The sequence below is a fragment of the Ipomoea nil genome, unplaced genomic scaffold (genome assembly GCF_001879475.1).
Source record: "Ipomoea nil cultivar Tokyo-kokei standard unplaced genomic scaffold, Asagao_1.1 scaffold0114, whole genome shotgun sequence".
Taxonomy (NCBI): Eukaryota; Viridiplantae; Streptophyta; class Magnoliopsida; order Solanales; family Convolvulaceae; genus Ipomoea; species Ipomoea nil.
Genome location: NW_017616542.1, coordinates 943,889 through 957,500, shown reverse-complemented (window position 1 = coordinate 957,500; position 13,612 = coordinate 943,889). Strand labels below are relative to the sequence as shown.

Here is a 13,612-nt window from a genome sequence, read left to right as displayed (position 1 = left end):
TAACTCTATAACTGTACATTCATAACTCCATAACTGTACATTCATAATCTTCGAAGCTCTATATTCACAATTTTAAAGCTCCATGGTCATAATTTTATCACTATATATGTTCATAATTGTAAGTTCATAATGTTAGAGCTCTGTGTTCATAATTTCATAATTGCATAATTGTATATTCATAACGGCATAACTGTACATTCATAATGGCATAACTGTACATTCATAATCCAAAAAAAAATAACACCGTTAACGCCGTTAACGGCAAAACGCGCGCGATTTTTTTTTTTTTTAACTAAATGACGCGTTTTTTTTAAAAAACGACGTTGTTTTGGGCCCGTGTCCACAATTCAATGTGGACACGGGTCTAGGGCATAATTTGCCCATGTGCTAATAGCCCCATCAATATGATTTGAAGAATAACCACTAATTTCCAAACTCAGCTCCTGTTTCCATAATAAAGCCAATCCTCCACTAAGACCAATAGGGTCCACTGTAAACAAACACTCAAAACCCAAAGTATTTTTAATAGTTTCCATTCTCGTTGCACAAAGTTTAGTTTCCATAAGCTAAATGTTAAGTTGGGTTGAAAAAATAGTTACCTTTAATTTATTTCAACATTATTAGTTGTTTACTTAAGTTAATAACTAATATAAATTTTTGATTAATTAGTTTTTTGTAACAAATTATTACTCCAAAACGCTAAAATTTATAAAGTTGCTCAAAACAACTTTTTCGATCATCTTTTTGAGAAAATCATTTTACATGTAATCAGCTATCAACTAACAGTTAATTTATCGAACATTTTTCTAAAATCAACTAATACTATCAACTAGTCAAACCCACTAACTCAACCAATCAACTAACAGGGAGTAACAACTAATAGCTAACAACTATTTATCAAACATCTCCTTTGTTTTGGCGTGACTAACTGACATGCCAGTCAACAAAGAGCTGTCAAAGTAAGTGCCAGGTTAAATGCATATGTCATATGTGTTTGGTCTTATTTTAAAAAATAATAATAATAAAGACTCAAACACTTTTTTGGAATACTACTAGCTCTATTACAATGTAGTATCTGTTCATAACTACTTTCTCAACCTATTGAAACACAAATAGTCAATATTGCATCCACTGAGACTCGATCCCACAACCTCCCTTATGAAGGAGCAATTTGGTGGGCAAATTATATCGTGCACCGCGGTGCATAATTGATTATGCATTGCGCTTCAAAACGACGTCGTTTTGTTTAATAAAAAGAAACGACACCCGTTTCACGCCGTTCCGCAAAAAGTAACTCTGTTATTTAGTTTCATTTTGTATACACTGCAGTTTCAGTTCAACACAACTACAGTTTCATTTCGATATAACTACAGTTTCATTCGACATTTATACACTCAAATATGTGAAAATGTTATTTAATTTTATTTTATATACACTATAGTTTCATTAAAACACAACTACATGATCATTTCAATATAAGTACAACTTCATTGCACAATATACACTCAAATATGTGAAATGTTATTCAGTTTCATTTTATATACACTGCGGTTTCATTTCACCACAACTACAGTATCATTTTAATATAACTGCAGTTTCATTTGACAATATATAAAATAATATGTGAGGCAGTGTCGGTTTAGATACATTGTAGTGTCAGTTTAGATACACTGTAGTTTCAATTGATAATTAACACACCAAAAAATGCGCGTTCCGTTAACAGTAACGGCGCGCCGTTTCTTTACTCAAAGAAACGGCACCATTTTGACCGCAGTGACGTCCACCGCGGTCCACGATATAACGACCAAACTCGGTGCCATTGGACTAAAAAAAAAAGACTCAAACACTTATGGGGTATGTATATGGCCTTGAGCATTTTAATTTCTTTTAGTTTTTTTTTTAAAAAAAAAATTGAGTCAAACGCATATGACTTATGTGTTTCACGTATTGCATATAACAAATGCATAAGTCATATGCATTTGAAATGGGGAAATACCGAAATTTTTGAGATAAAAAAATCATCAAATGCATACACGCTACGCGTTTGATATTATTTATTTATTTATTGTCTAATTTCAAAAATAGATTTAGGAAAAATATATAAAAAGCATTTGTCAAATGAATTTTTAATTTATTCATATTCACTCATCAAACTCATTTGGCAAAAGAGATTTTTCTTAGGTTTCTCCAATTTTTTTAAAAATGTCTATTTTTATCAATAAATATATCTCATCTTAGTCAATATCTCGAGCTGTGCAATAAAATCACATTGAAGGTAGACTATGTGGCCTATTTTCATTTGGGATGTTTGACTGGCCTACCTCTCAGCATTTAGGAAGCATAAGGTTTTTACAACTACTTTATATTTACGTTACCAGCCTGAGATAAAAGGGGTGTTTTACAATCAGCTGATAGCTGATGGAGTTAATTGATAATTGATAACTGATTGAGTTAGTTGATTTGACCAACTGATTATAAAAAAGTGTTTGATAAATTAGTTATTTACTTTTAACTGATTGGATGTAAAATGACCTATAAAGACATGAAGGGCATTGTACTAATTTCTTAATTCTTAAATTATTATTATCATCATCATCTCTAAATTGCAAATTGAAGAGAAAGCACTAATTGAAGATAAGGCACTAATTTTGAGCTGTGAAGTGCGAATTGAAGAGGTGTCGCCGTGTGTAGGACTAGTGCCAATCGGCGTGGGTAGCAACGACTAGCATGGTGCGGTGGATCGGAGAAGGAAGCCGCAAAGGTGAGAAGAGGTGGATTAGAGACAGTGGAGAGAAGAGGCGGATCGGCAGTGGATCGGAGATGGCGTGAGATGGTGGAGAGAAGAGGCAGACCAAAGAAGGCAATCACGAAGGAAGAGAGATGATGCGAAGGTATGCTGCTGAATGATTAGTGATTAAGGGTAAAATTGCCATTTACTCTATCAGCTGTGTAGAAATGCTGCATTGTTCAGCGTTTTGTATTTTGGCTGATTGGGCCAACCTGCCATTTGCCAAACACTCAAAAACAGCTTATTGACTAGTCAATTAGCTATTTTTAGTCAAATCAGCTATTTATTAGCTGATAAACCAATAACCAAATACCAAAAAAAAAAAAAAAAAAAAAAAACCCTACCATTGGACGCGTGTATGCATCATATTAGAACTCTTGTAATGGATTATTCATTGGGCTCTTTATGTTAGTTTTTAAGTGTTTAATAGATCAAACTCAAGTGAAATTCAATAAAATCAATGCAATATAGCATATATGAAGACTCATAACTTTTATGGTACAAGTTTGAATTTTCTATAAATTAGTCATCATATATCACCAATCGTATTTTCTTTATGTGATTCCTTTAAACTTGAAAGTTTTATTAGTTGCTAGTTGCTACCTGCATGATATGATGGCATAATCATATGATCCATTATAATATGTGTAACTCAATTGGAACTAATAACTATGATATCAATGTATATAGGTTGTCTTGTCCCGTGAAGTGCTAGAAATTTGGCGGGCGGCTGGCTTGTGAAGCTTGCGGGTTAAATTTCTTTGACTCTAACCTGTTCTATCCGAGTTGGCTGGCAGACATACTACATAAAAGAAATTGTGTATACTACATTACATACTATATTTTAATATATAAATATAAAAAAATCATATAAATTTTAATTTATATATACTTTGATTTGATGGATAACAATGTTTTAATTATAATAATAGCTTGTACTAATTTTTTTAATACAAAAGTATTAATTTATATTTATATTATATACAATTTAATGAACAATAATGTATAATATGATTTTAAAATATTTAAATATTTTCTAGTAGTAGTGATTCTATTACAAACCAATATCTATTCATAATTACTTTCTTAATCTACTAAAACACAAATAGTCAATATCGCCTTCACTGAGGCTTGAACCCACAACCTCCCATATGAGAGAGTAACTTGGTGTCACATTCAGTAATCAGTATATAAATTGTGAACATTCAATATGTAAATTGTATATTTTGGACTCGGGTCCACTTTGCAAGGTGAACCCGAGTCCATGGTATAACTGATGGTCCGCTTCCTCATGGGCAAAAAAAGTCCAATAGTAACCTGTAACAACCCAAAATTTCATTTTATAAATCCAGCATTAAGAAATCCCAAAATAGTCTTTTTCACTCCATTAGAAAATTTTTGTGATCAATCGGTGTTTGAATAAAATATTTTTGTCACATTTTAAATTGATTCGACACCAAAAATGGATTCTATTCGAAAATTCCTAAGTTTTCGGGTACTTCGCGTACCAAGATTTAAATCGAGAAATTTAACTGAGTGAGACCGGGAGAATTCAAAAGGATTTTAAACAAGTGTTTATCCAAATAGCTTTTGAGAAAAATTCACTTTTAACCCCAAAGTATTTAAAATAGCATTTCTAGCCTATGGTTCATGTTGCATGGTGGACCACTAGACATCCAAAAATCTCTTCCTGATTCATCCTCTAGCTTATGGAATTACTCCTTTGCCCTCAACCAATCATTGATGATCAACCTAGGGTTTTGAACCCTATATAAATCACCTTATTCCATCTTGATTCCCTGATCTCTTTCTTTGCCTCTCCACACCATTTCTCTGCCAAGAAAAGAGGAGAAAACAACATCACAGTAAGCTTATTTCATCCTTCAATCCTAGCCTTCATTTCTCTTCTAGTTTCTTTAATCTTTGAGGTTCTAGGCTAAGGGTGTATGGTGTGTTTGGGAAGTATAGGTGGTGAAGGAGGCTCAAGCTAGATAGAGAGGAAGAAGAGATCCAAGCTAGAAGAAAGACTACAAGAGGTATAACCCCATGGATTCCTCTTTAAAATTGGCTCTGTGAAGCCTTAGTTTTGAGTAGAAGTGAGTAGAAACTATGAGTTTTTGATGTGTACATGCTTAGAAGTGATTTAATATTTGTTTGTGAGTTGTTGAGATTGTTTTGGACTTGTTTGGATTAGTTTTTGCAGATGAAAAATCATCTGGTGCACAACACAGTGTGCACCAGATCAGATGGACGGCCCTAGCCGCGGCCCATCAGGAGGGCCGCCGGCTAGAGCCGTAGTGGCACGGGACTAGGGCACGTCCCTAGAGGAGGGTTGCCTAGTCCCGGTAAAGTGACGGGGTGTGAGGGGCGGACTATGAGGAGTCCCGCCCCAAGCCCCTGACTTTGATTCTGAGAAGAATATGTGCAGTGGCTGGGCCCTTATGGCTCAACTACGTGTCGTTTCGGGCCGAGTGTTATGGGCCCTTGTGGCTCGGATCTTCGGGACCGTCTCGACGCACGTTTTGGCTTTAATTTCATTGAATTTGGATTAAAAACGAGTATGTTATGAAGAATTTTGTGAAGAATTGCTACACAGAGTATATATTTGCTAAGTTACTGTGTATAAGAAATATTTGACTATGTAATCTGATGATATTTTTGTGTTGAGTAAAGAAGCATGGTCATTTGTGATCGTACTAATTCCCGGTTGTCGGTTGAATGTACTGTATGTAATATGTATATGTTTGTAAGCAATATATGAACAAGGAGAAATAGCTCAAATCCTTCTCTTATTAAATGTGTTTTTTTATGTAGATGTATGAACAGAGAAGGGAGAGCATAGAGAGAGAGAGAGAAAGAGAGAGAGAGAGTCTAAAGAGGGATCCCCAACTAGGAGGGCTAAAGGCCCTTTTATAGGGTCCAGGAGGTGGCGGGTTTGACCCATCCCGAGTTTGACCCGTCACCTTTGACCCCGATCCCATACCGAGACCCGAACCGCTTGACCCCGACCTGACTACAGACGGAAACACGGATCCGAGGTCTATAACCTATCAATTTGAGAATATGATTGATTATGAAAGCATGACTAGTTTGAGATATTTGATCCATGAGAAGTGAAGCATATGTTGTTGCTAGAATGTATAGAATTTGCTATGTTGCAAACCGAGCATATATTTTTTAGAAAACATTTTTCAAATTTTTAAACCGACTCTCATGACTATTGTGGCACTGTCATATTCAGTTCCCAACTTTTAATCTCGCAATATTTTTTATGACTTTTTTTTTTTACATTGCCACATTTGGTAATTGGTTATAGTTTTGGCTTTAATTTCTGAAATAATTTAATAGTTTCAAAATTTTAGTGTTTTTTTTTTCCGAAGCAACAATTTTAGTTTTTTTTTTTTTTTTAATTTTATTATTATTATTATTTTTTTTATATATTCCTCAATCCAAAAATGCTCATAAATAAATGACATATTAAAGAATATAATATAGGAAAAAATATTTTCATTTAAAAAAAGTATATCAAATTTTTATAGGTGTCAGTCCACTTTTAGTCTTTTTTTTTTTTTTATTTATTTTTTATTTTTTTTAATTAGAACATACTCATTTGGTCCTATTATTATTGTGGCATGACCATTTTTAATCATCTGTTAACAAAATTATTGAAATATCGTTAAAAATAAAAACATTTCGATCTTTTATATATATATATATATATATATATATATATATATATATATATATATATATATATATATATATATATATATATATATATATATATATATATATATATACAAAGTAGGTTAGTTCACTATATTTTTTATGTTTATTTTTTTTTTGAAAAAATCTATAATTGAAGACCGAAATGCCATGTATTTATCGATATTTAAAATGTTTTGTTGATAAAAGACCAAAAATGGTCATGCTACAATAATACTAGGACCAAAAGTGAATCCTCTAATAAAAAATGATTTGAAGTGGATTGTTACCTATAAATTTATTATAAAAAAATAGATTTAACTCTTATTATTCTTCCAAAAGGCTGAACCCCAACCCTAAAGGCCCCCCCACACCTCTGGCCCGACAGAGCATTTGGGAGGAGATTAACTCTTATTATAAAAAAAATAGATTTAACTCTTATTATCATTATTATTGTTGTTGTTGTTATAACAAATACTCCGTAATATGTTCGTTTTTAAGAAAATGAACTAAATAGAAAAACTGTAAGTTTTCTAAATTTCATTTATACAGAAAAAGAAAGATAGTTTTCTGACATTCATGTAAACACTATAAAATTAAAATATTTTTCAGAAAACATTTTTCAGATTTTTAAACAGACTCTCATGACTATTGTGGCTCTGTCATATTCAGTTCCCAACTTTTGATCTCACTATATTTTGTAAGACCTTTTTTTTTTTTACATTGCCATATTTGGTAATTTGTTATAGTTTTGGCTTTAATTTCTGAAATAATTTAATAGTTTGAAAATTTTAGTGTTTTTTTTCCGAAGCAACAATTTTAGTTTTTTTTTTAGTTTTTTTTTTTTTTTTTTTTTTTAATTTTTTTTTTTAAATTCCTCTATCCAAAAATGCTCATAAATAAATGACATATTAAAGAATATAATATAGGAAAAAATATTTTAATTTTAAAAAAATATATCAAATTTTTATTTAATATATCATTTATGAGCGAGAAAATCAAGATTGTAAAATACCAAATTATTTTAAAAATGAACGTTAATTTAATGAAATTGTAATAGATGACCAAATGTGGCCAAATTAAAAGCCGATTATTAAATGTGACATTGACACAATATTCGTGGGATTAAAAGTGAAGTTATGTCATTAAAGAAACATTCTATTATAGCTTTATTTAATTATTTTTATATTTTGAAAATATGTAATAAAATATCTATTAAAAATGGAACATTTTAGTATATTCTTACATTTTTTTAGAATAAAATCAAGGACAGAACAACACTGGTAATTCATATATATATATATTACATATTATTTATTTGTTTTAATCAAGTTCATTCATCAATTATTTTCAATGTAATCTTGTACTATTTAAATCGAACAATAACAACAGTCTTTTTTAAAAATAATAAATTTATTAATAATTGATAGACATATCTAGGTTGACATAATCAATAAAGAAAAATAAGAGTAAATACTAGGGGAAGTCCTCTGACTTTGGTGGCATTGCCACTTTTAGTCCTCACCTTTTAAATCAACCACTTTTAGTCCTCTTACTTTTTGTTTCAACCATCTATGGTCTTTCCGTTACATTTGGCTGTTTACTACCGTTTTCTCAGGGGCAATTCAGTCATTTAAAGGAAACATACAAAAACGGTAGTAAACAGCCAAATGTAACGGAAGGACCATAGATGGTTGAAACAAAAAGTAAGAGGACTAAAAGTGGTTGATTTAAAAGGTGAGGACTAAAAGTGACAGTGCCACCAAAGTCAGAGGACTTCCCCTGGTATTTACTTAGAAAAATAACTAAAATGTTTTTCTACACCTAAATGTGATGGGGTTACTTATAAGTTAAATACTCTACTACTTATAATAATAATAATAATAATAATAATAATAATAATAATAATTATTATTATTATTATTATTATTGTTATTATTGTTATTATTGTTGTTGTTGTTATTATTATTATTATTATTATTATTATTATTATTATTATTATTATTATTATTATTATTATTATTATTATTATCACACGGTGCAAATAGTCACAAAACACTTCTTCATGAGTTGTAGACTTCTGGTTAAGCTGAATTACTTTATTATAAATAAATAGACAATACAAATAAAGAAGCAGTTGGGAGTGTGGCGATTAATTAGTTAGACTAAATCAAGTTCAAATTCCTTGTGATAATTTAGGGAGTAAACAACGTAGTCTTTGCATGGCCATTACCCAACGTGTGATGGAGCTTTGTTGTAGTGAGAGTGTGACTGAGAAACAACTATCTTTCAGCTCCTTCAATCATTACTCTTCTGCCTCTTCCCTATAAAACTCCAACTTCATTTTGATACAAAAACACCAGTTCTATCCCAAAACAAAAACAATTAAAAAATGAAAAATTCCCAAAAAATTTAAAAAAATCATAAAAATTTTGAATAAAAACTAGGAACATATCTATTATATACACAAAAAATACAGATTGCATAGAGCAAAACAATAAAGTATAATTCAGGCAAAAATGGCTCAAGGGCGCATTAGCTTGGAGGCTATCAAGAAGGAGAATGTTGATCTTGTATGAGTTAGCTGATATATCTCTTTCTTCACATCTTTCTTCTTTTTATTTTTTATTAATGTTTGTGTAAATGTATAGGAAAAAGTTCCGCTGGAGGAGGTGTTTCAACAATTGCATTGTACTAGGGAGGGGCTGACAAATGAAGAAGCACAACAGAGGCTCACCATTTTCGGGCCGAACAAGCTGGAGGAGAAGAAGGTAAGGGACTTGGAGTAAAAGTTTAATAATGCATGTTTGTGTTTTGGTATGGTAATGACTAATGAAGAGTTATATGATATGGGACAGGAAAACAAATTACTGAAGTTCTTGGGGTTCATGTGGAATCCACTATCGTGGGTGATGGAAAGTGCGGCTATAATCGCCATTGCCTTAGCAAACGGGCAGGGAAAGCCGCCGGACTGGCAAGATTTCATAGGCATTACGGCGTTACTCATCATCAATTCCACTGTCAGCTTTATTGAAGAGAACAATGCTGGCAATGCAGCTGCGGCGCTAATGGCAGGACTGGCGCCCAAGGCGAAGGTGTTGAGGGATGGGAAATGGAGCGAGAAGGACGCTTCGATTCTGGTGCCGGGAGACATTATAAGCATCAAACTAGGAGATATTATCCCGGCTGATGGCCGCCTTCTGGACGGCGATCCTTTGAAGATTGATCAGTCTGCACTTACCGGTGAGTCGCTTCCGGTGACAAAGCAACCTGGGGAAGAAGTCTATTCTGGTTCCACCTGTAAGCAGGGTGAAATAGAAGTAGTTGTCATTGCGACTGGGCTGCATACCTTCTTTGGCAAGGCTGCTCATCTTGTTGACAGCACCAACAATGTTGGACACTTCCAAACGGTAATAATCTTTTCTCCAACCTCACCTCGGGCCACAATATAATATAATAGTTTCTTGATATATTTATGTATGTTTCAGGTGTTGACAGCAATTGGGAACTTCTGCATATGCTCAATTGCTGTGGGGATCGTGATAGAGATAGTAGTAATGTATCCAATTCAGCATAGGAGGTATAGAGACGGGATTGATAACCTGCTGGTTCTTCTCATTGGAGGAATCCCAATTGCCATGCCTACTGTGCTGTCTGTTACGATGGCGATTGGCTCCCACCGCCTCTCGCACCAAGGTGCCATCACCAAGAGGATGACTGCCATTGAAGAGATGGCTGGAATGGATGTTCTCTGCAGTGACAAAACTGGGACTCTTACCCTAAACAAACTCACAGTAGACAAATCTTTGATTGAGGTGTTCACCAAGGACATGGACAAGGACACTGTTATGCTTCTTGCAGCCAGGTCTTCCAGGGTAGAGAATCAGGATGCAATTGACACTTGTATGGTCGGAATGTTAGCAGATCCTAAGGAGGTAAGTAATACTATTTGTTTAGTTTAGTTGAAACAGAAACAAAACATATCCTTACGCTCTTCCCCGGCTTGCTTGTTTTACAGGCAAGGGCAGGAATCAAAGAGGTGCATTTCCTACCCTTTAACCCGACGGATAAGCGTACAGCTATCACTTATATTGACTCCAATGGGAACTGGCACAGAGTCAGCAAAGGTGCACCCGAGCAGGTAGGTTTTATACTTTTTTTTTTTTTTTAAATTTTATGGTGGGTGTCAATTGATGGATGACATTATCTAATATCTTTCGATCAGATTATTGAGCTCTGTGACCTAAAACCGGATGTGAAGAAGAAGGTTAATGGCATCATTGAAAAGTTTGCCGACCGCGGGCTTCGCTCTCTTGGTGTTGCTCAACAGACAGTACCTGAGAAGAACAAGGATGCCAAGGGAGGTCCTTGGGTGTTTGTAGGCCTCTTGCCTCTCTTTGATCCACCAAGACATGACAGTGGTGAGACCATCAAGCGTGCCCTTAACCTTGGTGTCAATGTTAAGATGATTACTGGCGATCAGCTCGCGATTGCCAAGGAGACAGGGCGACGATTGGGGATGGGAACCAACATGTATCCTTCCACCTCCCTGCTCGGGGAAGACAAGGATGCAAATGTTGCCAACATTCCTGTTGAGGAGCTAATCGAGAAGGCTGATGGGTTTGCTGGAGTGTTCCCAGAGCACAAGTATGAGATTGTGAAGAAGCTCCAGGAAATGAAGCACATCTGTGGCATGACTGGAGATGGTGTGAACGATGCTCCTGCACTGAAGAAGGCTGACATAGGAATTGCCGTGGACGATGCAACAGACGCTGCCCGAAGTGCATCTGACATAGTCCTCACCGAGCCTGGGCTGAGCGTGATCGTGAGTGCTGTGTTGACAAGTAGAGCAATTTTCCAGAGGATGAAGAATTACACCATTTATGCAGTCTCCATCACCATTCGTATCGTGCTTGGTTTCATGCTCATTGCTCTTATCTGGAAGTTTGATTTCTCACCCTTCATGGTTCTCATCATTGCCATTCTTAACGACGGGACCATCATGACCATTTCCAAGGACAAAGTAAAGCCTTCCCCAATGCCTGACTCCTGGAAACTCAAAGAAATCTTTGCCACTGGCGTTGTTCTTGGCACTTACCTAGCAGTCATGACTGTCATTTTCTTCTGGGCTGCTTATCAGTCAGATTTCTTCACTGAACACTTCGGGGTAAGATCAATTAGGCACAGCTACGAGGAACTCAACTCAGCACTCTACCTTCAAGTGAGTATTGTGAGTCAGGCGCTGATCTTTGTCACAAGGTCCAGGGGATGGTCCTTCGTGGAACGACCTGGTTTGTTGCTGCTATTTGCCTTTTTAATTGCCCAGTTGATTGCCACCGTGATTGCTGTGTATGCAAACTGGGAATTCGCTAGAATCAAAGGCATCGGCTGGGGTTGGGCAGGCGTAATCTGGCTATACAGCGTCATTTTCTACATTCCACTGGACATATTGAAGTTTGGCATCAAATATGCATTGAGTAACAGAGCCTGGAATAATATGATCGATAACAAGGTAGGTAAAGTAAATAATAATACTGAGTATACTTCAATAATCAGATTTCTTCAACAGAATGTTTGTTTGTTTCAGACTGCTTTCACATCAAAGAAGGATTATGGAAAGGAAGAAAGAGAGGCACAGTGGGCTTCAGCTCAGCGCACATTGCACGGCCTGCAGCCTCCAACCGCCACCACTGGCTTCCCCGAGAACGGGAGCTTCAAGGAGCTGTCTGAAATCGCAGATCAGGCCAGGCGACGTGCAGAAATTTCAAGGTACAATACATTTTGCAATTCTCTAATTAATCCATCATCCTCGTCCTGCCACCCAACCAGCAGGTTTGTAATACATACTTAAATCTGTTAGTCTTGAACAGGTTGAGAGAGCTGCACACTCTAAAGGGGCACGTGGAATCGGTGGTGAAGCTGAAGGGTCTGGACATTGACACGATTCAGCAACACTACACAGTCTGAGATGACGAAAGTGTGAGTCAGGCTGCGAATTTAGCAAGTTAGTAGAAAAAAAAATGAGTTTAGAGGAGAGAAGAATATATATAATAAGAAAGGGGAAGAAAGAAGAAGAAGAAGAAAAGCTTCTCCCCCCCCCCCATTCCCATTTTAGTGTTGTAGATGGTTCTGCTTTACAGCATATATGTTGCTGGATATGCGCTCTTGTTTCTTTCTCATGTAATTCTTGCTCACTGCAATATTTGCAGTATGTAACGTGATGATGAGTCTTTTGCAGTTTTATCTCCTTTTTCTTTCCTTTAATTTTTTCCTTATATTGCATTCTTGCATCGCGGAATCGCGGGAAGAAGGGTCCAGGGATTTATTATCAATTTTTGTCTGTGTGAAATTAGGATTATTGTTAGTTAGAATAAGAATCACAGAAGAATCATCTTCCCTTCTTCTTCATCTTCTACTATAACTAACATAAGTACAAATTCGGGTTTGAGAGAAAAAAGTGAGGAAGAAGGTGAATGGAGTTTGTTTTTATAGTAACAGTTGATGAGTTGTGCTGGAAAGATGAACATCATCTTAGAATTAAAAGACAAGGATATATCATCAGCAAATACCACATTAGTAGAAAGAATGGAGGTGATTGTGATATGAAGCTAAATCTTGAGATTCAGTAATTGCAGAATTACAACCAAATTATGCACAATCAGTGGTACGGTGGTGTTAACACCATGAGGAGGGGAGGACTACAACTTCTTATATATACCTTCACTCTCTTCAGATTTTCATTTGTGTCTCCAAATTCACACGTATCTTTGCTAATTCCTGCACAGAAGATGGATGAAGTGCATGGTGAATTGAGGCTTCATAATTTTGCATCGCTTGTTATAATAAGACCGACCATTAAATAAAAACTTAAGATTACCTCTTTCCTTTAGTAGCATGACCTCCTTCTGTTTGAGCTCGGCCAATGTCTAATAATTAGGGAAAAGATAAGAGAACATTAGAATAAATGATATTATGATAGTGAAATAATAAGAGCTTCAAGTAAAGTAGATACTAGATTGGAGAAAATGTCAAATATAAATAATTTAAGAAAACAATATCTGAAATAGATGATTTCCCATAAGAGAAATAGAGCCCACAGCTTTGAAAACTCTTGTCTAT

The 13,612-nt window shown here is 35.1% G+C and overlaps 1 protein-coding gene across 2 annotated transcripts; it reads left to right on the top strand.

Moving 5' to 3' along the window:
- Positions 1–8,843: 8,843 nt before the first annotated feature.
- Positions 8,844–12,743, top strand: LOC109190520 (plasma membrane ATPase 4-like). Of its 2 annotated transcripts, none has more exons than XM_019341125.1 (8): positions 8,844–9,066; positions 9,145–9,264; positions 9,352–9,903; positions 9,982–10,428; positions 10,512–10,634; positions 10,719–12,005; positions 12,081–12,262; positions 12,354–12,743. In XM_019341125.1, exons 1-8 carry the CDS (start codon positions 9,013–9,015, stop codon positions 12,430–12,432), a joined length of 2,844 nt encoding a protein of 947 aa, XP_019196670.1. In that variant the 5' UTR covers positions 8,844–9,012; the 3' UTR covers positions 12,433–12,743. The 2 variants fall into 2 exon arrangements, with proteins under 2 accessions (XP_019196670.1, XP_019196596.1); XM_019341051.1 differs by having other exon boundaries at positions 8,845–9,066; positions 12,364–12,743.
- The last annotated feature ends 869 nt before the right edge of the window (positions 12,744–13,612 follow it).

Coding starts and splice junctions, on each gene's coding strand:
- LOC109190520 (XM_019341051.1), top strand. CDS start 9,013: ATGGCTCAAGGGCGCATTAGCTTGGAGGCTATCAAGAAGGAGAATGTT. Junction 10,429..10,511: donor TGTTAGCAGATCCTAAGGAG/GTAAGTAATACT, acceptor CTTGTTTTACAG/GCAAGGGCAGGAATCAAAGA. Junction 10,635..10,718: donor GCAAAGGTGCACCCGAGCAG/GTAGGTTTTATA, acceptor TCTTTCGATCAG/ATTATTGAGCTCTGTGACCT.